The sequence below is a fragment of the Lissotriton vulgaris genome, chromosome 5, assembly GCF_964263255.1.
Source record: "Lissotriton vulgaris chromosome 5, aLisVul1.2, whole genome shotgun sequence".
Classification (NCBI taxonomy): Eukaryota; Metazoa; Chordata; class Amphibia; order Caudata; family Salamandridae; genus Lissotriton; species Lissotriton vulgaris.
The window spans coordinates 877,177,213-877,201,640 of NC_141693.1; the positions used below are offsets into that span (position 1 = coordinate 877,177,213).

Sequence of the window (24,428 nt, forward strand, 5' to 3'; positions counted from 1 at the left end):
AACCATTTCCTATACATTGTTGCACATGCACGGTATTTTTTCTTAAGTGTGTATGTAAAGTTCAAGTCACACTGAGTTCTAGACTACTTTGAGTAGGGAAGTGGAAGGCAAGGCTTGACAACAGTCATGTAGTGAGGTAAGGCCGGTTTAAACTTTACTCGTTAATATACATTTACACTGGCCAATAGCCGAAGCATTTGTGTGTAATTGATATTTCATACCTGGGACTACGAGTATTAAGTGGGACCCATGACTATTTCACCCCGAGTGATAATGTCAGTTGAAATAGCACAAGTCACTGATGCATTTGATGCAGTGGCGCGAAAAGCAGCTATACCCAGCCCGAGCGCACTCTGCAACAGCTGCAAATGCTCCCCTAGACAGGCAGAAGCGTGCCTAAAACACTGAATCTCTGCACTACCCTTCAATTCCCACACGGACACGTTCTGCCTGCTCACAGAAGGTGGCGCGGTCAGCATTCTTTTTGCAGAGATGTGGGAAAACTGCCCATTAAAGGACCCCGTAACTCCACATCTGAGCAGTAATTCTCAATTTCAGGAGGGGAGGGGCCCGTGCCCTAAGGTCCAAGGACTCTAATGTCCAGCCAAATTATGAGGAGGGCCTCAGTGTCCAAATGAAAAACAAATAATTACTTTTAAAGTCCTCACTATTCAGGCGCAGCATCTGAAGCCCGCCTAATAGGTACATGTAGTTGTATAATGACAGTTTTCAAACATTAATATTTCCAATAATGAGGACAGTGATTTAACGGCAGCAGGTTTAGAGGTCTTCTAGGCCACGATGTGTAGGACAGAAAGGATGTGGGTAAGGGAGTAGAGGGGAGAAAGTAGGTAGTGTGCACCTTATAAATGCACTGAGTGAAGAGGGTACATTTTACTGATGATACAGATTGTTTTTGCCTGTTTTTGTGGAATTTACAGTCACAAAATGCTTTACTAATTGCCAGTATCCCTACTGAGTGTATTAGGAGTGTACTACGGGCCAGCTGTGGCCTAATGCAGTGGCGTCAATGATTGCATTTATAATGTGAATACCAATTCATTGCGAACTTAAGAGATATGTATTTGGCAGGGGGAGTGTCATCATTTTTTTACAGCTGGCGAAGCATTTCTTCAAAGTGCCTGGGGCTGGTGTCTAGTACATTACAAAAAAATAAATGAATAAAAATAGCGTGCTTTCCAATTATGATTACTATGACATGTGCCAGTTAGACTTGAACAATCATCTAACATTTTGTATTACTGTTCATGTTCTGTTTACTTTGGCAGCGCAGTAGTAAACCAGAGGTAGTATCTAGATTTTATCTCTATGACAAATAAGATCCTTCAGCACTTTTTTTCACCACTGGGTAGATTCGCCACTCGGCATAAAGCTCAATGCCAGTTAAGATTAGGCAACATAGAAAGCTTTTGGCTCGATAAACTGCTTACGTGGATTAAACAGGACAGACCGTGCCTCTTGTTTGGACTTACTTGTGCCATTTCTAAGTAAAACATATTTTTGATCCAAACAACACAAGAAAAAAATGATTTATCAAACTTCCAAAACAAGGCAAAGCCATTCTTCGGAATCTTGAACGACTTAGGGTTTTAAAACTTTGGAGCCAAAATGTACCCAGTAAGAATAAAAGTGATAGATGGTGTGGGTGCATTATTGCAGAATGTTTTTACTTACACAAAGACCACTGTTAACACAGGATTAGAAATCGTCACTTATAATTATGAAGAAAACCTCACATTAAGAATGCAGCATTTAAAAATGAACTTGACATTTTATCTTAATTGTTTTTTCAAATGAACAGATTTATACTAAATGTTTCCTTTTCGTTAATACAGAGGTTTCACACTTTACATAGATTATTGTTATGGAAACACGTTAGACATGCACTGTAGTATGGGGGAAACGATTTGAAAACAAAAATGTTTCGCAGGAGTCTAAAACTGATAAATGTAAGTTTCTAAACTAACATTGCTGTCTGTAGACTTGAGTCTTTTTAGGTCTCGCCTTTTGTCGATGCGCATGCGCATCGAGCAAAGCGAGACTATTGCGAGTTATCCACTCTTTATCCACACTGCAAGGAATCGTGGCGATTCCTTGCAGTGCACGATAAATTTAAGGTCAATGCGCATGCGCATTGAGCTTATGCGCATGCGCATTGACCTTAAAAGTCACGGGCGCGTGCACGTCTTTGTTTACCCCTCCGCCCCCTCCCGCCGTGTCGCATTTCTCCTCCCCCTCCCCTCTCTTCCTTTCGTCTTCCTGCCGTGTCGCACCTCTCCCCTCTCCGCCCCCTCCCCTGCCCGCCCCCTCCCGCCGTGTCGCATTTCTCCTCCCCCTCCCCTCTCTTCCTTGCGTCTTCCGGGCCGTGTCGCACCTCGCCTGCACGTTTTCGGCAAGGAACTTTGTCAGCGCTTGCTGGGCACTGCCAGTGATATTCACTTTCACTTTGTGCTGTGGTAGATCACGTGACATCTGCCACTGTAGGATTGTACCTGTGGACAAAGTGCTAGTTGACACGTGGGCTTTGGAACTAGAGTCAGGCCGTCAGTGTCCTTTGAGTGGAGCAGACAGCTATGAGTGGTATTGTGGGGGCAGAGAGAAGCATGTGGTGTGGTTTGTAGTCCTAGCAGGAGTCTGCACTACAGCGCATTTCTCCTCCCCCTCCCCTCTCTTCCTTTCGTCTTCCTGCCGTGTCGCACCTCTCCCCTCTCGGCCCCCTCCCCTGCCCGCCCCCTCCCGCCGTGTCGCATTTCTCCTCCCCCTCCCCTCTCTTCCTTGCGTCTTCCGGGCCGTGTCGCACCTCGCCTGCACGTTTTCGGCAAGGAACTTTGTCAGCGCTTGCTGGGCACTGCCAGTGATATTCACTTTCACTTTGTGCTGTGGTAGATCACGTGACGTCTGCCACTGTAGGATTGTACCTGTGGACAAAGTGCTAGTTGACACGTGGGCTTTGGAACTAGAGTCAGGCCGTCAGTGTCCTTTGAGTGGAGCAGACAGCTATGAGTGGTATTGTGGGGGCAGAGAGAAGCATGTGGTGTGGTTTGTAGTCCTAGCAGGAGTCTGCACTACAGTAGTGCCTCCCTACTTCGACACTGCCTCGGCTCTACACCTTTCCTCCCTCTCTCCCTGGCAGCCTCAGCTCTGCCCCGCCTGCCTCACCCCTCCTCAGCGGCGGCATCTATAAACCCCGTGGTTGCGTGTGTCGGTGTTTGTGCTTTGTAATGCAAACTCGTGGTTTGTAGGTAATTGTAATGTATTCTTCGCTTGAATTCGGAGTTTCTAAGCTGAGGAATGAGCACACGGTGTACACTCCCTTCCCTTCTAAACCGGGGCCCTCCCTCCTTTTCACTCAACCTCTCAATGTTTATTTTTCTTCTCATTGGAAAGAATGTCTCTCACCACAGTCTGAGTGGGAGAGGAGACCCCACCCTGACTTAAGACCCTGGCTCCGTAGCATGCCTCCGTGCCCCACCTCTCTCCAGCCCCCTACCCTTCACGCCCAGCCCTGCGAGGTGGCGCCCCGCCATGGCTGCGCCTCCATCTGGTACTTGGCCCACCTCAGTCAATGCATGCGAGCTGCAGGGTCCGTGCTACGTACTCTCGGGCCCCTCGCCAACAGCCCTAGGTGCATACTCTGTCTCGGCTTCTCTCTCTCTCCATCAGACCTCTGTACTGCACACCGGGCCTCCAATGCCCCGCATAGCTGACAAGTGCCTCGATGCCACGCCTTACACCTTTAACCAGCATTGGCTTTTTATGCAACTTAACATTGCAACTTGAAGTGGGAGATTTTCTTTTAATATGGTAAACGGCGCCTCAGAAACAGAACGCAAAGCGCTGCTGGAACAAATTGCCACACATGGTATGGAGCCATTTTGGAACCATGCCAGGCCAGCTCTACCTCTCCACCGTCCTGAGGTGGGTGGATAATAGCACTGCCTGCATGCGGATTCTTCTCCTGCCCAGTGAGGCGCAGGCAGTCCCCCTTCCTCGACTGCCTGTCCCCTCCCTCTCTACAGGCCCGGTGAGGTGTGCACTCAGCTGCGACTGACTCCATTCTGCACCAGCTCTGGGAGGTACAGGGCCCGCCTACATGTCCCCGCTCCTCCTCTACCCCAGGCCACGGAGGTACAGGGAGCGCCTAGACGCCCCTCCTCTCCATCTACTCCAGCTCTCGAAGGAGTACACCCCGCCTCCTACCAACTTTGATTCTGGGCCAGTGCCAAACTTGGCCATTTTTTTCTTTAACATTTTCAGTCAGAAGACAAGAGTTCTCTGTGAGCCGGAACCTCGTCGATCCAACGAACTCGGGGAATAAGTTTCACACAAGCCCGCTGTGCACATGTAGCTGCATTTCCTAGCGTTTCAGAGTTGGCACTGTTTGTTTAATTCAACATCAAGCTTTGTATGGAGGGTTTAATTGTGTATTTTTCATAGTTGTAAAATCCTACATGCTTACAAGGCTAAGGGTATCCGGTTTGATTTCGTGATTTTTTTAAACGTTGGGCTTGTTTAACTCCATTTCACTCACCCTCACTCACCCTCACTCACCCTCACTCACCCTCACTCACCCTCACTCACCCTCACACAGTGCAATAGGTCTCGCAGGATTTTTAGTTAAAGCTTTTACATTTGCTTATTGCTTTTTTGATTTGTAATTCTTTTGCATTGCCTACAAAAAAATAAAATGCAAAAGATTTACAACAAAAAACCTATAAACAATTCTAAAAGCACTAACTCTAATGCTGCGAGACCTATTGCATTTCTAATGCTTGTTTGAGAAGACTAGTGATCCTGTTTCCAGGAGAACACCGAAAGCTGACTGGATGAAAAGACCAACATTAACTGCAACATTGTTTTTGACTGTTTATAATAATAGTGCATGTTCCTAGAGTAGATTACCAATTTTGGTCCGCACTTTCGCAGACCATTATTCCATGCTACCGGTCTTTATGACTTCCCCAGATCCTTTTTACCCTCCTTTATTCCACGTTTCTCTGAGACTCTGAATTTCTTGAAACTCTTTGTATGAGAAGTTCTGCTGTAAATGATTCTTGAATATATGAACTTCTCCATTAATGAAGCTTTATTATTTTTCCCACTCTCTAAACTATGACTCTTTATGGGTTCTTACTGACACCTAGTTTTGCCTGAGTCTTAGAATAGGGATTTTTTTCCTTATGAAACGCGCTGAAAGCATTTTTATGATTGATTAACAGATTTCTTATTGATTTCTAATTAGAATCTAATTACTAAAATGTACTGGTGATATAAAAGATAACTTACTAAAAGATTTATAATAAAACCCTTTAACTCATTCTAAACTCTAATTATTGACTGAACTTAGAATGGAAATTGCGATTATAGTTATTGTGATGTATTGCTCCTGATCTTCTCAAACAATGGCAAAGGTCAATTGACCAGAGAGAGAAGACCCAGAGGGAGATCAGCTTGTGTAATAGTAAACTGGATTTTATTTAAACTGATTCCTGGTAAACTGGATTTAATTTAAACTGATAACCGCTCTAGCAATGGTCTAATGGCCTATCCCCTCCCCCTCACAAATACGTTCTGATGACTTACTACGTCTCATCATACCTCGTTACATGCATCCCTCCAATCCATACTTTAGCAAAAAAAAAACACAATGCTGTGTAAGATCCAAAACATACAAGCTAACACTGCATTAAATGTCTGCTTGTTAACCCAATACCCTGTTATTTCATCATACCTGGGTACTGTTTCTTTAATAGTGGCTGTTTCTCCTTCACATAGCGGATATAAGCACTGAGTGGCCGTTTTGGACGGTTATCTGGACCAGTGGTGTTCGTGAACCACCTCACCGTTGAGCCGAAGGGACAGGTGATAATGCTACTGCGACACCTGCGGGCAGAAACAAAAAGCATTCATACTAGAGGAGCGGCAAGCTTAAGTATAGAATTGGGTCTTGTACTTTTTTCATGACAAAATACGCAAATGATCAATTAACTCTTTTCAGTCTGAAGAGTAGACTTGGAAGAGGCCTTGTTTTATAATGGCAGAGATTGGAATGCTTAGCGAGAGTAGACACCTTTTCAATTTCTAGAAAATGTACCAGCACAAAATAAACACCCCTGATGAATACGGGGGGATTCATGCGTGAACGGCCACAGCCTTACAAATACTGGTCTAGGCGAGGGCAAATGTGAAAACCTTCAATGAAACACATTGAAAAGTCATGACACAGGCAAAGTTCTAACACCTTTCCTTATAGAGGGCAGGTCACTGCGTTGGTGTAAACTAGAGAAACCGGACAGCACACTATAGTACTGGAAGCAGCAGCCCAAGCTTCACTCACAGGAGGACAAAATGGGACCAATATTTCTGTCTGTATTGGAAGGAACTGGTTTAATGTGTCCCCCGGCCCCCACTACCGATAGTTGAAGCACTGAATGATGCACGAAACACTGAAGCAAAAACACTCAGCAGGCACACTGGAAGAGAAGAGCAGGAGGGTGCACTGACAAAATCCCACACTAGGTACAGATATATGGTACATGTTACAGGTAAGCACATGTAAGAAGGCAGAGGGACAGAACAAGGAAGCATGAAGATGGTTGGCACAGACAGGTTGGCCTAGAGAGCACAATAGAAGTCAATGAAGGGGCAGCAGGAAACACAGGGGCAGCAGAGCTATTGGGGAGTGAGAAGGGAGGCAAACGGAAATCTGGTGGGCAGAGTAAGGATGTATGTCTGATGCAGGGGTGAGGGTTAGAGAAACAGACTTGTAGCTGAGGTGCGTGGTGGGCTGATGGAAGTTCAGTCGGTGGTTCGAGTAGGTGGGTCTACAATTGTGTAGGGCCTTGTATGAATGGGTCAGGGACTTGAATTTGCCTCTTTTCTGTACTGGGAGTCAGTGGAGTCCCTGAAGTAGGGGGGTAATGATGGTTCATCTAGTGAGATCCAGGAAGAGTCTGGCTGTGGTATTCTGTACAGTTTGTAGATGTCGGAGAATGTGAGCTGCGATCCCTGCCTGGAGAGCATTGCCATAGACCAGTCACCATGAGATTAGGGCCTGGGTGATGGTGCATCTTGAGCTTTGGGGTAGCCATTTGAAGATTTCACGAAGCATTCACAGGATGAAGAAGCATGAGGAAGAGACTGAGTGGAACTGAGTCGTCATGGTTGGCTTGTTTTCCAGAATGATGCCTTGGTTCCTAGTGTGATCAGTTGGGGTAGGTCCGGATTCTGAGGGCATCAGGATGAGTCCCATGGAGAGCTTTTGTTTCCAGAAACCAGTACCTCTGTCTTGTCTGTGTTAAGCTTCAGGCAGTATTCCTTCATCCAGCTGGTACTGTCTGTCATGCAGTTGTGGAAGTTGTTCTTGGTGTTGGTAGTGTCTTCGGAGAGGGATAGGTTAAGGTGTGTGTCGCTAGTGTAAGATAGGCTGTTGAGTCTGTGGGTTTTGGCGATGCTGGCCAGAGGTGTTACACAAGTGTTGAAGAGGATGGGGCTGAGCGAGGATCCTTGGGGTACTCAACAGATTATTTCCTTCAGTTTGCAGGTTACAGTGGACTTTTTGTGATTCTTCCGGTGAGAAAAGAGGCCATCGGATCCATCTGCGAGCGGCTCCTTGGATGCCTATGTTGTACAGCCTTGTGATGAGTGTGTGGTGGGAGACTGCATCAAAGGCTGTAGAGAGATCTAGGAGTATCAGAGCCACAGTCTCTCCTCGTCGATTAGGGTTCGATGTCGTACGTAGCCTTGATGAGAGTGGTCTCATTGATGTGGTGGCTGTGGAATGCGGTTTGGGAGGAGTAGAGTAGGAAGTGCCATCCCAGATGAGAAGAAAGTTGTTGGTTGATTTCTAATAATATGGTATGAGTAGAAAAGCACTAGCACACGAGTACAGGTGTGTAATAAAAGATAGCAAACCTGGACTGGTTCTATGAAGGTGCTAGTAACCAAGAGGAGAGATCCCCTGTGCACTGGAGGGGGGAACGGAGTGTACAACGATGTCCAATGTAGAAGCACAAAGTTCTGGAAATAGGCTCTTCACCCTAATGTGGGACCGAGAACACCTGGTAATAGTGTCACTTTTCATGTTCAGGATCACAAGGTATTCCTCATTTTAGGGATGCATTTTCCTGCATGGGTAGCGAATACTTATCACTTAACACCCAGAACATAATCGTATGAGGTCATGGATAACCCGTTTATGTTTATTTTGTCTTTTTGGCTGCCAATTTACAGCGTGCAGTACAGTTATGGACAAAAGGATTGTGTACTGCTGATGTAGGATTTGGATCCATATGAACAAGATGTTAAAATTATATACATGATCCACTAATGCAAATGCTTTACTATTATGATGAACCGTCTAAGGAAATACAGGGAGCTGTAAGTTCAGTATGCATTACTGACAGGCGTTACAATATAAAAGCATGTACAAGTTGGCAAAATGTTATATCTCCGGCTATTTAGAATGCTAGGAGGATGATACTTCATAATACAAACAGATATTTGCAGAGTAATGGAAACAAGATTGGCTTCAAAATAAAATGGAATTGTAAAAGAAAAACATTTTTGAATAACTAGTGTGCAGGTTTTTAAGACAACTTTCTCTAAGGCATCAACATGTTCGATACATGCCAGTATTAAAAAAAAAGAAAGTAAAATAAACAATTGTAGAATGAGAATCAGTGCAAAAATGAACAAGAGCAACATTATGGGCAACATGGATTTAAAATCAATAAAAAGCCATCCTTTTTTAGAGAAAACCACAGAAGTAAACATGCAGGTCTAAGACAGGAGAGAGGAGTTGGCTTAACGGCTAGGGCGGTCAACCTCGAATCTGGCGAACTGGTTTAGAGTCTCGGCAATGACACTGAACATCCTGTGATTCTGGGCAAATCACTTAATCTCCCTGTGCCTAACAAAAACAAGCATTGGAAATGCAATAGGTCTCGCATTAGGAAAGTTTGAGCGATTGTTATTGTAAATGACACTTTTTTATTTATGTGTTGGTTTTGAAAATAGCAAAATAGCTTTGTCAGTTACAATGTCAATAGTTTTAACTTTCGCAAATGTGACACCTATAGCATTTGTAATGCAATGTGTGTTGTATTTACGTGACCTAGATGTATTGATATTACAAATAACAATGGCTTTTATTTTTGTAAATGATTAATACTTAAATAAAAGTTATTTTAATTTATAATGGCAATACCTTAAACGTTTGTAAATAAGTTTTGTGAAGATTATGTTCAGTGTATTTTATTGTGACGAAAATCCAAGCACATTGCATTTGCACCTACACACACACAGAGCCACACACACACACACACACACACACACATAAAGATGTGGTGGATCTGGGGAATATGGTGGTGGTGGATGTGTTGGTGGATGTGGTGGTGGATGCGGTGGTGGTCATGGATGTGGTGTTGGTGGGTGCAGTGGTGGTGGATGCGGTGGTGGATATGGTGGTGGTGGATGCGGTGGTTGATGCGGTGGTGTTGGAAGTGTTGGTGGATGTGTTGGTGGATGTGTGGTGGATGTGGTGGTGGGTGTGGTGAAAGTTGTGGTGGGTGTGGTGAAAGTGGTGGTGGGTGTGGTGAAAGTGGTGGTGGGTGTGGTGGTGTATGTGGTGGTGTATGTGGTGGTGTATGTGGTGGTGTATGTGGAGGTGTATGTGGTGGTGTATGTGGTGGTGTTGGATGTGGCGGTGGATGTGGCGGTGGATGTGGATGTGGTGGTGGATGTGGTGGTGGATGTGGTGGTGGATGTGGTGGATGTGGTGTTGGTGGATGCGGTGGTGGTGGGTGTGGTGGTGGTGGGTGTGGTGGTGGTGGAGGATGTGGTGGTGGATGTGGTGGATGTGGTGGTGGTGGATGTGGTGGTGGTGCATGCGGTGGATGTGGTGGTGGATGTGGCGGTGGATGTGGATGTGGTGGTGGATGTGGATGTGGTGGTGGATGCGGTGGTGGTGGATGCGGTGGTGGTGGATGCGGTGGTGGTGGTGGATGTGGCAGTGGATGTGGCAGTGGTTGTGGTGGTGCATGTGGAGGTGGATTTGGAGTTGATGGTGGATGTGGTGGTGGTGGATGTTTAATGAGCAATTGCACAGCTGTGTTCCATTTACTCATGTGAAGTTGCACATCAGTTAAAGTTAGCACGTGGAAACGATTATTAGCAGGACTTAAAAAGAACTGGGTACTGTTGTAGTGCAGGCCAGCCAGCCAGAAAGAAATGACTGAACGAAAAGGACCCCATTTCCTATTTCCCCTTGTGACCTCATAATTATTAGGATTATTACTGTTCGTGATAACCTTTGAGAGTTTGTGAGCACTGTGCCTTTAGTGCATATGCGAAATTGAGACCCACTACTCCAATTCGAAAATGCGGTTCTTGTAGATTTGTTAAGCTGCTCGCATTAAATCCAGCATTTGGATTGTGACTATAATTAAACAAAATGAGATAATTCAGTCCGTGTTTTATTAGTCATTTGTTGGCCCATCAATTGGAGGTGGGAGGGTGAAATAGATCAGTTAGCCTAAAAAAAATTCCTACATTTTCATTTTTATCATGCTCCTGCGGAAATTGAGCGTAAAACAATGAAAGTTACAAGTTTATCATTATTTATCACATGAACTATATCAACCATGCGTCAGCGCCATTATACATTATAAGCAAGCTCTTTGCAAAAAAGTAAGAAAGCAAATATGATAATATAGAAATACTGTACACACCCGCATCGATGTGACTTTGAAATGACATTTAGGTAAGAGATTGAACTCCACACGTTACACGTGCTGGAGCCTGGTGTAATATGCCGGTTAAGGTAATTGTTCAGGCAGGAAGGTTTGAGTGTTAGTAAGTACGCTTCATTTGTAGCTTAAAAGAAGGCAGCAGTCACGTGTGGGGGAAGGGTGGGGTGCCGAGCAGAGTGCCTGTTGAAGAAACTGAATTTCCTTCAAGGAGACCCTTTCATGCGTGTCGCACTCACTGTCAAATAATCGACAGGCCCAAGCTAAGTAAAATAAGTCAAACTTCAAGTAAAGCATATGTTTGGGGACTTCCCATTCCCCCTTTCATGAATTGCAGACTTGCCACCGCGAAAGTGATGAGGAAATAATTTGGGCGTAATTGTGTTTTATAAAATATGGTAGTTTTAAATAAGTTACAGGAACATGTCAATTGGTTGGTACTAAAATAAATCGACGAGCTGGCGGAGCCTGAATTCGTGTTGTATGCTGGAGGGGGAGGTGTGCTGGGAGAGAGAGTGGGGAGGGGGCGGAGCGGGAGGAGCGTCGTGAGGGGAGAGAGAGTGGGGAGAGGGCGGAGCAGGAAGAGCTGCTCTAGGCAGGCTGGGGAACAGATGCTGCTGGGGAAGTGATGAGGGGAGGTGCCCTGAAGAAATGCGACACGGCAGGCAGGGGAGGGGGCAGAGCGGGGAGCAGAGTGCCTGTTGAAGAAACTGAATTTCCTTCAAGGAGACCCTTTCATGCGTGTCGCGCTCACTGTCAAATAATCGTCAGCCCCAAGCTAAGTAAAATAAGTCAAACTTCAAGTAAAGCATATGTTTGGCGACTTGTCAATTGGTTGGTACTAAAATAAATCGACGAGCTGGCGGAGCCTGAATTCCGTGTTGTATGCTGGAGGGGGAGGTGTGCTGGGAGAGAGAGTGGGGAGGGGGCGGAGCGGGAGGAGCGTCGTGAGGGGAGAGAGAGTGGGGAGAGGGCAGAGCTGCTCTCGGCAGGCTGGGGAACAGATGCTGCTGGGGAAGTGATGAGGGGAGGTGCCCTGAAGAAATGCGACACTGCAGGCAGGGGAGGGGGCGGAGCGGAGGTGTGGGAGGAGTGCGGCTGAGGGAAAAGACGTGCAAGGCAGGCGGCTGGGGGCATGTGCACGCACTTTTAAGCTCAATGCGCATGCGCATTGAGCTTAAATTTCACGGGCACTGCAAGGAATCGCCACGATTCCTTGCAAGTTGGTTAAAGAGTGTTTAAGCCCCCATAGTCTCGCAAGCTCGATGCGCATGCGCATCGACAGGCGAGACCTAAAAATGAATGTGTCCTCATGTAATGCAACTGGTGCTATGTAAAGTGCTCTGATACCCGATTCAGGTCAAGTTCACTCTATATAAAACTCTGTAAAATAAAAAAAATAAAAATGACGTTATATTGGTGTAGATATGAGACTTTCAGTAACACGCTCCAGTTGTAGAAGTGGGCCTGGAAACCATACTCCAAGCACACTTGGTGAATTCCAATTTTGCTTGAGCAATTATACACAAACACTCAGTTCATTTGAAAACTTTAGGAGCAAGAGGAAATGCATTTCCTTTCCTTTTAATCTCTCAAGTGGTGAAATATTTTCCCACCATTGAGAAATGTTTTCCTACAACCCGAGAATATTTTTGAAGGTGGTTCCTTCCTACCCGGAAAATATTTTACTCTTGTTGATGTCAGGAGTAAATTTTCAAACTTTCGCAGGATGGGAAAGGGCTAGAGAAGAGTTGATGATTGGCCCTCAATATGCAAGTTTGTGGGTGTGCACAAACTCGCACAGCAATTTAACAGACGGCATACAATTTCCACCTACTTTGATGCCCAGTGAGTAAGTATAACATACGAAAATATTCATGTGAGAAAATCCTTTTGATGCAAAACTGACGTTGGAATGCGGAAGTCAAGCATAAATGCGTAATTAGCTTTGAGAATTAAGCCATAAACTTTTGACAAGACCTTGCATATAGTTCATCTGGTTTTAAACTTTAAACCAGTCACTGATTCTAGTGCCTTGGTACCCAAAGTACGGTCCTCCTGACCTTCACATGGCCCCCAGCGGAATAACTGGACTGGACTGCTGTTTACTACAGAAAGCACTAGCATTCAAAAATATGTTAATGTAGTATTCTTGAAATAGGTTGCTTTTCCTAGGTTATCCCCTGTGTTACCATGTCCTAGCTGCTCAGCCTGTGTGTCTGTGTTCTGAGTGGAATGTTGGTGAATGGGCCATGAGTGGAATGCCTGTGTGAATGGATGAATGATGACAGTTGGTGGATGGGGCTGAGCAGCTAGCAGGCTGCTCCTGGTGGGGTTTCTGTACCAGATCCAAGCTACAGGTCATCTACTTGAATAAACTTACTAAACTACATCCTACAAGCATGGACTACGTTACTATAGTTAAATAAATGGGAAAGCATTTATTTGCAGGCTAACTGAAGTAAAAGAAGTAAACAAGATGCCCTGCAAAATGTAACTCTAAGAACACATTAATTTTTCAATTTATCTTGCAATAAAAAAAATGATAGTCTCCCCAAAATCCAAAAATTGTATTTCGTTAACATTCAGAAGCATTACACATCGGTACATCAGAATAGATGAGTGCATTCAGAAGTATTTTATTTAAAACTGACAGTTTCTAAAAATGTGTAGAAATATTCATGCCTCCTCACACCCAGACAACAAAGACAATAGGGAACTAAGAAGCAAGACAGTTTCCAGGTGGAATACTATGGATGGTCAGAGATGTTATACATGGACAACATTATGGTTTATTATATCAACACTAGGTTTGTACAGCATATATCCTGAACTCATGCACTGCAAGGTGCTCTTATATGTCATAATGAAGAAAAAAAGAGGTAAAACGAAATTAGCCAATTGCCTAGGATCAAACAGTTGGGTCAAGTGGGGAAGCCGGGATTGATCTTAGATTTTCTGTTTTAGCCTTGTGCAATTCTATTTCGTTTCAATTCAATTATCAAGTAACTTCCTTTTTTTACACTTGTGTCTCCCAAAGTAGTGATAGCAACCAGAAACGCAGAATAACATAAGCCCCGTCATAAGCAACGTGTACATTTCCGTAGCTCGGACATACGGCGAACACCACCATAATCAGTCACCTCACTGCAAGGCACAAAATGGGATAAAGTGGATATATATATATATAAATATATATATTTTTTTATAAAGGCTTAGAAGATGTCTAATGCGTTCAGTCACATGGTCAAGTAGAAATGTATTTAAACTCCACACCCTTGTCATGGTATAGCATAGAAGTGGGCGACTACACGCCAGGAATAGTGGCAGTGGCACCTTCATTTTTCTAACGTGAGTACAGAAAATATAGGGCATTGCTGGTGCCAATGGCACTTGGATTCCTCTGGTAAGGAAACGATCCGAGTCCCTCTGCCTATATGCTCCTTAGGTTAACCATCTGCTGGGAATGGTTAGACAATTCCAAAGGCACAGTATTAATAACTGCATAAAAAACATGCATTGTCGAGCAAATAGATCTCAGCTATGACACAAGGACCATGGCACAAAGCTACTGGCTTTTTCACCGCTTTTTATGTTCTCCAAGATGTGCATGGTAACTGTTTTGGAATGGTTTTCATGATAAAGAAATAAAATGCCCTCCTGAAGGTTCCAGTGCATGCATTTGCACGCCCTGTGTCCTTCTTCGATTCGTTTTGCTTTAAGTAAATACATACCAAGACTGTGAGAAGTTGGCCCGATATGCAACGTTCGCTATTCTAGCGACCGCTATGTATCGTTCCAACGACCCTTATGGTGTTTGGTTGTAAGTCAACCTATAGACCAGCTATCCTAGTAGCGTGGATACGAGCAGTCTAAGGCTAAAGACTCGAGAGGGCGCGTTAAGCCAGCTGTTTACCACACATGTACCCCTTGAACACCCAGTGAAAGGACACCACACAAGTGTTATGAAAATAAACAGTATATTTATTAAGAATCACAACAGCCCTGTACTCTTTATGAGGACAGGGTACTAAGCACAACCAAATCTCTTTAGCAAATACTTCAAGTGCACAGTTTAAAGACAAGTGTCCGAGGACACGGAAAGATTAAGGCAAGTCGGAAGCGAGGGACTCGGGACCCTAGAGTAAGGAGGCTATGCAGGCACCGAAATGCCGAGTTACCTAGCCACGAGGGCTGCGGCTGCACAAGTCTTACAGGCGTCGGGGTCTTCGCTGACGAGCCGGGAGCCGGAAGAAAAGGAGTTGCTGGCCGGCGACCAGTGATGAATAGTTCGTAGCAATTGATGAAAACCTGAAAGCAGAGGGGACCAAGTTCGTACTACTAGCCAGTAGTCAGAGGGTACCAGGAAGGCACCAGTTGGCCGTCACCTCGACCAGGTGAGTGGGCGACGCTAGGCTCTGCAGTCTCTCGGACCAGGAGGCGTTGTCGGCGACCACGGTGGAGGTGCGAGCTGTCCCACGACGGATGTCGCTGTCGGCGTCTTGGGTGGACCAGGAGGGTCCGGGGTGCTTCTCAAAAGGTGGAGCAGGGGCCAGTCTGGAGCAACCAGACCGGCAGTGTTGATTCTTGGTCGTCGTCACAGGAGGGCACGAGCCAGCGGCAAGTGACCAGACAACGTGCTGAGCAGCGAGCAGAAGGGCCCCACGCAGATCGTGGAGATGCTGGGAGACTGCACTTCGGTGCTGGAGCGGCTCAGGGTCGGGGCTTCTCGGACCCCAGAGCACTCACCAGAGAGTTACCTCGATGGTCGTGCTGGTTAAGAGCGTGCAGGTTCTGATGATGGCCGGTCCCTCGAGGTCTCGTCGCACCCACAGATCACAGCTGAGCTGATGACGTGGGTAGAGGTCAGAGGTGCCAGGGAAGCCGGTTCTCGTCGAGCTGGGCCGTCGGATTCCTTGAGGAAGGACTTGCAGCAAACCGCAGAGTTCTTAGATGGTGCCCGCTGATGCAGGGTGACTACTCCTTAGTCACAAGGGAGAAATCTTAAGAAGAGTCTTGAAGTCCTTTCGTAGAAAGTATTCTTGATTCAAAGATGATCTAATTTGGAAGGGTCCCCGCTCCGGCCTTTATCCTAAAGAAAGGGGTGGGTACATGACTAGGTCCTGCCCTAAGGGTGGGACCAGGAAGGGGGGTAGTTACACCCCTCTCCCCTGCCGGACTTTCCCCAGGCCAGGGCTGTCGCCCCTGGAACTGGTTCTAACCGGCAGATGCGTAGTGAGCACCGGGGTGCCACTCCGCAGTCACCTTCTCGCAAAAGCCCTACCTACCCAGAATACACAAACCCTGTCTGGGACGGTGCGAACACCGCCCTCGACAGGAAACCCTTTGTCCAAGTGCTCCTCGCTGGAAGGACTCCCAGCCGCAGGAGGTCAGACTTGTGTCTGTGGTGGCAGCATCCATTTTGTGGAGCTGAGGCTTTCGTTAACTTTAACCGGGGTTCACAGTTACGTACATGTCGTGTCCCTCTAGAAGGGCGGAATGCTAACCTCGTCGCCAGAGTCGGTGAGAGGGCAGCATCCCGATTCGTATGACACCTTACTCGACATGTCTTGATAACGCGACACCGAAGTTACCGATATGGTACGCGTTATCATGGAGCAGCCATTGGGTCTTGATTCCGCAAGCTGCAACCGGGCTCGGCTCGGGCCAGAGCTTAGTTCACACGAGCCCATGCACTCTGCCTTCAGGATTGTCAAGGCCTGCCATAGGAGTGACTGATAGGGACTCGGGTGTCCATTGTATGGTTAGATATAGAGCTACTACATCTAAAGCAAAGGGTGATTACACGACTTCGCCCCAGCTGTCATGCAGCCAGTTGTGTCAAATTTAGGAGGCCAGCCAGGGGTGGCATAATACATGCTGCAGCCCCTGGCGGCCCTGGGTACACCTATGCCCCGAGTTACAGGGTCTGATAAGGTGGCCCAGTACCAATTGGTAAATGCACCTAGGGTACATCTCGTAATTTAGAAAGAGAACAGCCAGGCTGTGGGTCTGATTGGCAGGCCCACCGCCAGAGAAAGTCGTAAACCAGTGAAACAAAAGCAAAAAATCTGGGTGATCATAGGATTGCAGACCCTACTCTCCTACATGACCCCCCCCCAAACGTCGGAACAACTAACTAACCTTGACCAGGTAAGTCTTCTTGTTCTAAGTGGAAATATCTGGAGAGCCCATCGGCATTGCCATGATCAGTACCAGGTCTATGTTCCACTGTGAAGTCCATCCCCTGTAGGGAAATGGACCACCTAAGCAGTTTGGGGTTTTCACCCTTCATCTGATTTAGCCACAAGAGGGGCTTATGGTCGGTCTGAATCTTGAAGTGAGTGCCAAACAAGTATGGCCTCAACTTCTTCAGGGCCCAAACCACAGCAAAGGCCTCCCTCTCAATAGCTGACCAATTCTTCTCTCTAGGGGTCAGCCGTCTGCTTATAAAAGCAATGGGCTGGTCTTGACCATCAAAATTCAGTTGAGAAAGAACAGCTCCCACACCCAACTCAGAAGCATCTGTTTGGACAATGAATGGTTTGGAGTAGTCCGGACTCTTGAGGATAGGCGCCGTGCACATGGCCTGCTTTAGGTCATCGAATGCTTTTTGACAGCTCGCTGTCCACTGAACCTTTTTTGGCATTTTCTTACTTGTCAGTTCGTTTAATGGTGTCACGATGGAACCATAGTTCCTGACAAACTTCCTGTAGTAACCAGTCAGGCCCAAGAAAGCTCGAACCTGAGTCTGGGTGGTTGGAGGAGCCCAGTCCCTGATTGACTGTATCTTGCTCTCCAGTGGCTGAACCTGACCTCCACCGACAAGGTGGCCAAGGTATACAACCTGTGTCTGCCCTATCTGGCACTTGGTGGCCTTGATAGTGAGACCTGCTGCTTGCAGTGCCTCTAACGTCTTCCGCAGGTGGACCAGGTGATCCTCCCAGGTGGAGCTAAAGACAGCAATATCGTCAAGATATGCCGCACAGAAGTCATCCAGCCCAGTAAGGACATGATTCACCAACCGTTGGAAGGTGGCAGGTGCATTTTTCAGACCAAAGGGCATCACCACGAACTGATAATGCCCACCAGGGGTTGAAAATGCTGTTTTAGGCTTGGCGTCCTCAGCTAACCTGATTTGCCAATACCCAGCTGTCAGGTCAAACGTACTTAAGTAGTTGGCCGAAGCCAGCCTATCAATAAGCTCGTCTGCCCTTGGTATTGGGTGGGCGTCAGTCTTAGTGACCGCATTGAGACCCCTGTAGTCTACGCAGAACCTCATCTCTCTCTTACCACCCTGGGTGTGAGGTTTCGGCACTAGAACTACGGGACTAGCCCACGGGCTATCCGAGGGTTCAATGACTCCCAGCTCCAACATTTTCTGCACTTCACTTTTGATGCAGTCTCTGACGTGATCAGGCTGCCTGTAGATTTTACTCTTTACGGGCAGGCTGTCACCAGTGTCGACCTCATGGGTGCACCAATCAGTCTGACTGGGTGTCAGAGAAAACAGATGTCGGAACGACTGAAGAACCTGTTTACAGTCGCTCTGCTGATGGTCGGAGAGGCTGCCGCAAAAGACAACACCATCTACCGAGCCATCGTCAGGATTCTGAGAGAGCAGGTCGGGGAGAGGGTCACTCTCCTCCTCCTGTCCCTCATCTATGGCCATGAGCAAACTCATGTCCTTCCTGTCGACATATGCTTTTAGCCTGTTGACATGAAGCACCCTGTGGGGGCTCCGGGGAGTTCCCAGGTCGACCAGGTAGGTGACCTCTCCCTTTTTCTCCAGGATGGTGTGGGGCCCGGACCATTTGTCCTTGAGTGCTGCTGGGGCCACTGGCTCCAACACCCACACCTTCTGTCCGGGCTGGTAAACAGTCAAGACAGCCTTTTGGTCATGCCAAGCTTTTTGGAGTTCTTGGCTGGCCTTAAGGTTTTCGGATGCCTTTTCCATGTATTCAGCCATCCGCGAGCGGAGACCGAGCACATAGTCCACTATGTTGGTTGCCGGCTTTTTGAGAGGTCTCTCCCACCCTTCCTTCACCAAACACAGGGGTCCTCTTACAGGATGCCCGTACAAAAGTTCAAAAGGGCTGTAGCCAACCCCCTTCTGTGGGACTTCTCTGTAGGCGAACAAGAGGCAGGGGATCAGGACGTCCCATCTACGCCGAAGCTTTTCCGGTAGTCCATGAATCATCCCTTTTAGGGTCCTGTTGAATCTCTCAACAAGCCCATTGCATTGTGGATGATAGGGTGTAGTGAACTTGTAGTTGACACCACATTCCTTCCACATAGCAGTTAAGTAGCTCGACATAAAGTTTGCACCTCTGTCGGAGACGACCTCCTTAGGGAAGCCCACTCTGGAGAACACTCCAACTAGGGCTCTTGCCACAACAGGTGCTGTAGTGGTCCTAAGGGGAATAGCTTCAGGATACCTGGTGGCATGATCCACTACCACCAGTATAAACTTGTGCCCTGATGCTGTCGGTGGTTCCATGGGACCGACGATGTCGATCCCCACCCGTTCAAAGGGCACCCCCACCACAGGCATTGGTATAAGGGGGGCCTTTGTCGTGCCACCTGACTTACCACTGGCTTGGCAAGTGACACAGGAGCGGCAAAACTCCTTGGTATCTTCGTTCATGTGAGGCCAGTGAAAGTGTGAGACAAGCCTGTCCCACGTTTTCGTCTGGCCTAAGTGACCTGCTAAGGGAATCTCGTGGGCCAAGGTAAGTAGGAAACCACGCTGAGACAAGGGGACGACCAGCCTCCTGGTCATGCCAGGCTTGGGGTCTCTCGCCTCAGTGTACAGGAGTCCATTTTCCCAGTATACCTTGTGGGTACCTGTGGCGTTCCCAGCAGCCTCAGCAGCAGCCTGCTGTCTGAGGGGTTCAAGAGAAGGGCAGTCTAATTGGTCCTTCCCCAGATCTTCCCTTGAGGGTCCCCCTGAGCCCAAGAATTCAACTTGATCAAGTTCGAACTCTCTCGGCTCAGTTTCCCTCAATTCCTGTAGGTCAGCCTCCTCTGAGACTTGATCCTCGACCTGGGGCAAGGGGGAAGGCGCAGCCTTAACCCTACTGCTCTTTTTCTTGGGAGGTGTCTGGTCCGTTGTTCCAGGATCCAGCACCTGTTCAGTGGGGCATTTCCTGACCTGTGACCTAGTCACAGCGAACACATGTGCTGGCAAACCTAACATTTCCATGTGAGTCCGGTGCTCCACTTCTGACCATTGTGACGACTCCAAATCATTGCCCAACAAACAATCCACTGGGAGGTCTGGACTAACTACAACCTTCTTTTGGCCAGTTACCCCTCCCCAGGAGAAAGCTACAATTGCCATACTGTGATTGGTAGTGACATTGCTTGCATTGGTCACCAGGAATTCTGTACCTGGCATGATCTGTCCAGGGTCCACGAAGTTAGGCGTCACCATGGTGACGCTGGCACAAGTGTCCCTATAGGCCTGAGCCATCTTTCCATTGATAAAAGGCGTCTGTCTGTATTTGCCCAACGTATTGGGGCTTACGTCAGGGGACACGTCTACGTCCCCTGTACTGACAAGGACAGCCTGAGTGAGTGTGCCAACTAAGTTGTCACGCCCCTCAGAACCCAGGGTTAACCCTACTAAACCCTTGGGAGGCGCACTACCACTGCTGACTGTACTAGGGGGCACAGGTGCCTTAGGGGCTGCAGTGGCAGGAGTCTGCCCTCCTCCTTTCTTGGTGCACTCACTAAACCAGTGAGATTTACTCTTACAGTACTGGCACCATCGTTTGGATTGGCCTTCTTTCTTCTTTTGGGGAGCCTGACCCCCACCCTCTTTGGGTTGTTGGGGACCTGTCGAAGACTTCTGGTCATTTTGTTCCCCCTTAGAATCTTTACCCTTCTGGTCTGCTTTCTTCTGACCACCTTGATTCTGGCCCTGGTTCTGTTTAACTCTCGTACGAACCCATTTGTCTGCCTTCTGCCCCAATTCTTGAGGAGAGGTCAGATCCGAGTCGACAAGATGCTGATGCAACAACTGGTTCTGACAATTGTTTAAAATTTGTTCTCTCATCATCAAATTATACAATCCTTTGTAATCAGTAACCTTACTGCCCAGCAACCAGCCCTCAAAAGCCTTAGTGGCACAATCGACAAAATCAGACCAGTCTTGAGACTGCGTTTTCTGGGTATCCCTGAACAGCACCCTGTACTGCTCAGTGGTTAGGCCGAACCCTTCAACGAGTGTATTCTTCAAGACTTGGTAATTGTTAGCGTCCTCTACCCTTGTGGTGAGGAGCTTGTCTCTTCCTTTACCTTCAAAGGAGAGCCACAAGATAGCTGCCCACTGACTCTGGGGAACGCCTTGCACAGTGCAGGCCCTCTCCAAAGCAGTAATCCATTTGTGGATGTCGTCCCCTTGTTTAAAGGGGGGCACTATCTTCCCAAGGTGTTTCGTATCGAAACTCTTTTCCCTATGACTAGGTACATTGCTGCCACCAGTGGGGACTGCCCCACTTAACTGTTGCTCTCTAGCGAAAGCAAGCTTTTCCTTGGCCAGGGCAAGTTCTTCCCTTTCGATCCGCAGATTAGCTGCCCTTTCCTTCGCTTCGTACACTCTCCTCTGAGGGGACGTCATCCCTCTTTGAGAAGAGTTGTGAGAGCCGTTGGTATGAAGGGATCTGCCAGAGCCTCTTGATAGAGATCTGGCTCGTCCATTCCCCACGTTAAGCTGACCTGATAGTGGGCCCAGGGGTCCCCCAGTACCGCTATCATGTTTGCTTAAGTTGGACCTGCTTAGTCTGACGACCTCTACCTGTCCCTTATCTGCCTCGTCCCCAGAGAGATCCTCATCCTCATCCTCCTCCACATCCTCGTTCTCGGTTGCGAGGTGAATGAGGTCAGGATCGTCCCGGGTTCCCTCGAGGGGAGGCATTTCTCCTTCTGGATTAGAAGGGCTAAGAAGCTTCTCAGCCTTTCTGGCATCATAAGTCTCTAGGAGACCAATCAGAAAGGAGGTGGTGGGGTTAGCCCCTTGCTTAATTTTCCTAGAGGTACATACTTGTCGTAACTCATGGAAGTTAAGCGCAGTATATCTTGACGGGATGACCTGTGGAGGGTCAACTGACACCAGGGGAGACTCGATGTTTCCTCCTGTGACCGACATACTGCTTCTAGTGTGGTGTAAGTGATGCACCTACCTACACTATGTGTTTACCTACTTTTTCCCTTGCTAAGAGTTGTAGCCAAGGTGTGCTAAGCCTTGAGGAGCTACAACAGCTGGTTCAGTAGAACTCAGAGTATTCTAAGCTTTAGTTATATGTACTAACAGTACTTGTGCGATCTTTCAACAAGATATTCTTAGGATACGTGTGGTAAAACAACAGCAAGCTCAAATCCCAACCGCTGCTCACCAATGTGAGAAGTTGGCCCGATATGCAACGTTCGCTATTCTAGCGACCGCTATGTATCGTTCCAACGACCCTTATGGTGTTTGGTTGTAAGTCAACCTATAGACCAGCTATCCTAGTAGCGTGGATACGAGCAGTCTAAGGCTAAAGACTCGAGAGGGCGCGTTAAGCCAGCTGTTTACCACACATGTACCCCTTGAACACCCAGTGAAAGGACACCACACAAGTGTTATGAAAATAAACAGTATATTTATTAAGAATCACAACAGCCCTGTACTCTTTATGAGGACAGGGTACTAAGCACAACCAAATCTCTTTAGCAAATACTTCAAGTGCACAGTTTAAAGACAAGTGTCCGAGGACACGGAAAGATTAAGGCAAGTCGGAAGCGAGGGACTCGGGACCCTAGAGTAAGGAGGCTATGCAGGCACCGAAATGCCGAGTTACCTAGCCACGAGGGCTGCGGCTGCACAAGTCTTACAGGCGTCGGGGTCTTCGCTGACGAGCCGGGAGCCGGAAGAAAAGGAGTTGCTGGCCGGCGACCAGTGATGAATAGTTCGTAGCAATTGATGAAAACCTGAAAGCAGAGGGGACCAAGTTCGTACTACTAGCCAGTAGTCAGAGGGTACCAGGAAGGCACCAGTTGGCCGTCACCTCGACCAGGTGAGTGGGCGACGCTAGGCTCTGCAGTCTCTCGGACCAGGAGGCGTTGTCGGCGACCACGGTGGAGGTGCGAGCTGTCCCACGACGGATGTCGCTGTCGGCGTCTTGGGTGGACCAGGAGGGTCCGGGGTGCTTCTCAAAAGGTGGAGCAGGGGCCAGTCTGGAGCAACCAGACCGGCAGTGTTGATTCTTGGTCGTCGTCACAGGAGGGCACGAGCCAGCGGCAAGTGACCAGACAACGTGCTGAGCAGCGAGCAGAAGGGCCCCACGCAGATCGTGGAGATGCTGGGAGACTGCACTTCGGTGCTGGAGCGGCTCAGGGTCGGGGCTTCTCGGACCCCAGAGCACTCACCAGAGAGTTACCTCGATGGTCGTGCTGGTTAAGAGCGTGCAGGTTCTGATGATGGCCGGTCCCTCGAGGTCTCGTCGCACCCACAGATCACAGCTGAGCTGATGACGTGGGTAGAGGTCAGAGGTGCCAGGGAAGCCGGTTCTCGTCGAGCTGGGCCGTCGGATTCCTTGAGGAAGGACTTGCAGCAAACCGCAGAGTTCTTAGATGGTGCCCGCTGATGCAGGGTGACTACTCCTTAGTCACAAGGGAGAAATCTTAAGAAGAGTCTTGAAGTCCTTTCGTAGAAAGTATTCTTGATTCAAAGATGATCTAATTTGGAAGGGTCCCCGCTCCGGCCTTTATCCTAAAGAAAGGGGTGGGTACATGACTAGGTCCTGCCCTAAGGGTGGGACCAGGAAGGGGGGTAGTTACACCCCTCTCCCCTGCCGGACTTTCCCCAGGCCAGGGCTGTCGCCCCTGGAACTGGTTCTAACCGGCAGATGCGTAGTGAGCACCGGGGTGCCACTCCGCAGTCACCTTCTCGCAAAAGCCCTACCTACCCAGAATACACAAACCCTGTCTGGGACGGTGCGAACACCGCCCTCGACAGGAAACCCTTTGTCCAAGTGCTCCTCGCTGGAAGGACTCCCAGCCGCAGGAGGTCAGACTTGTGTCTGTGGTGGCAGCATCCATTTTGTGGAGCTGAGGCTTTCGTTAACTTTAACCGGGGTTCACAGTTACGTACATGTCGTGTCCCTCTAGAAGGGCGGAATGCTAACCTCGTCGCCAGAGTCGGTGAGAGGGCAGCATCCCGATTCGTATGACACCTTACTCGACATGTCTTGATAACGCGACACCGAAGTTACCGATATGGTACGCGTTATCATGGAGCAGCCATTGGGTCTTGATTCCGCAAGCTGCAACCGGGCTCGGCTCGGGCCAGAGCTTAGTTCACACGAGCCCATGCACTCTGCCTTCAGGATTGTCAAGGCCTGCCATAGGAGTGACTGATAGGGACTCGGGTGTCCATTGTATGGTTAGATATAGAGCTACTACATCTAAAGCAAAGGGTGATTACACGACTTCGCCCCAGCTGTCATGCAGCCAGTTGTGTCAAATTTAGGAGGCCAGCCAGGGGTGGCATAATACATGCTGCAGCCCCTGGCGGCCCTGGGTACACCTATGCCCCGAGTTACAGGGTCTGATAAGGTGGCCCAGTACCAATTGGTAAATGCACCTAGGGTACATCTCGTAATTTAGAAAGAGAAC

The 24,428-nt window shown here is 48.0% G+C and overlaps 1 protein-coding gene across 1 annotated transcript in view; it reads right to left on the reverse strand.

Moving 5' to 3' along the window:
* TFAM (transcription factor A, mitochondrial) overlaps window positions 1-24,428 on the reverse strand; it is a 270,156-nt gene that overhangs the window by 190,755 nt on the left and 54,973 nt on the right. The window contains exon 2 of the mRNA XM_086922455.1: window positions 5,753-5,904. Coding sequence (XP_086778581.1) covers window positions 5,753-5,904 — 152 coding nt within the window. The remainder of the gene's footprint in view (window positions 1-5,752; window positions 5,905-24,428) is intronic.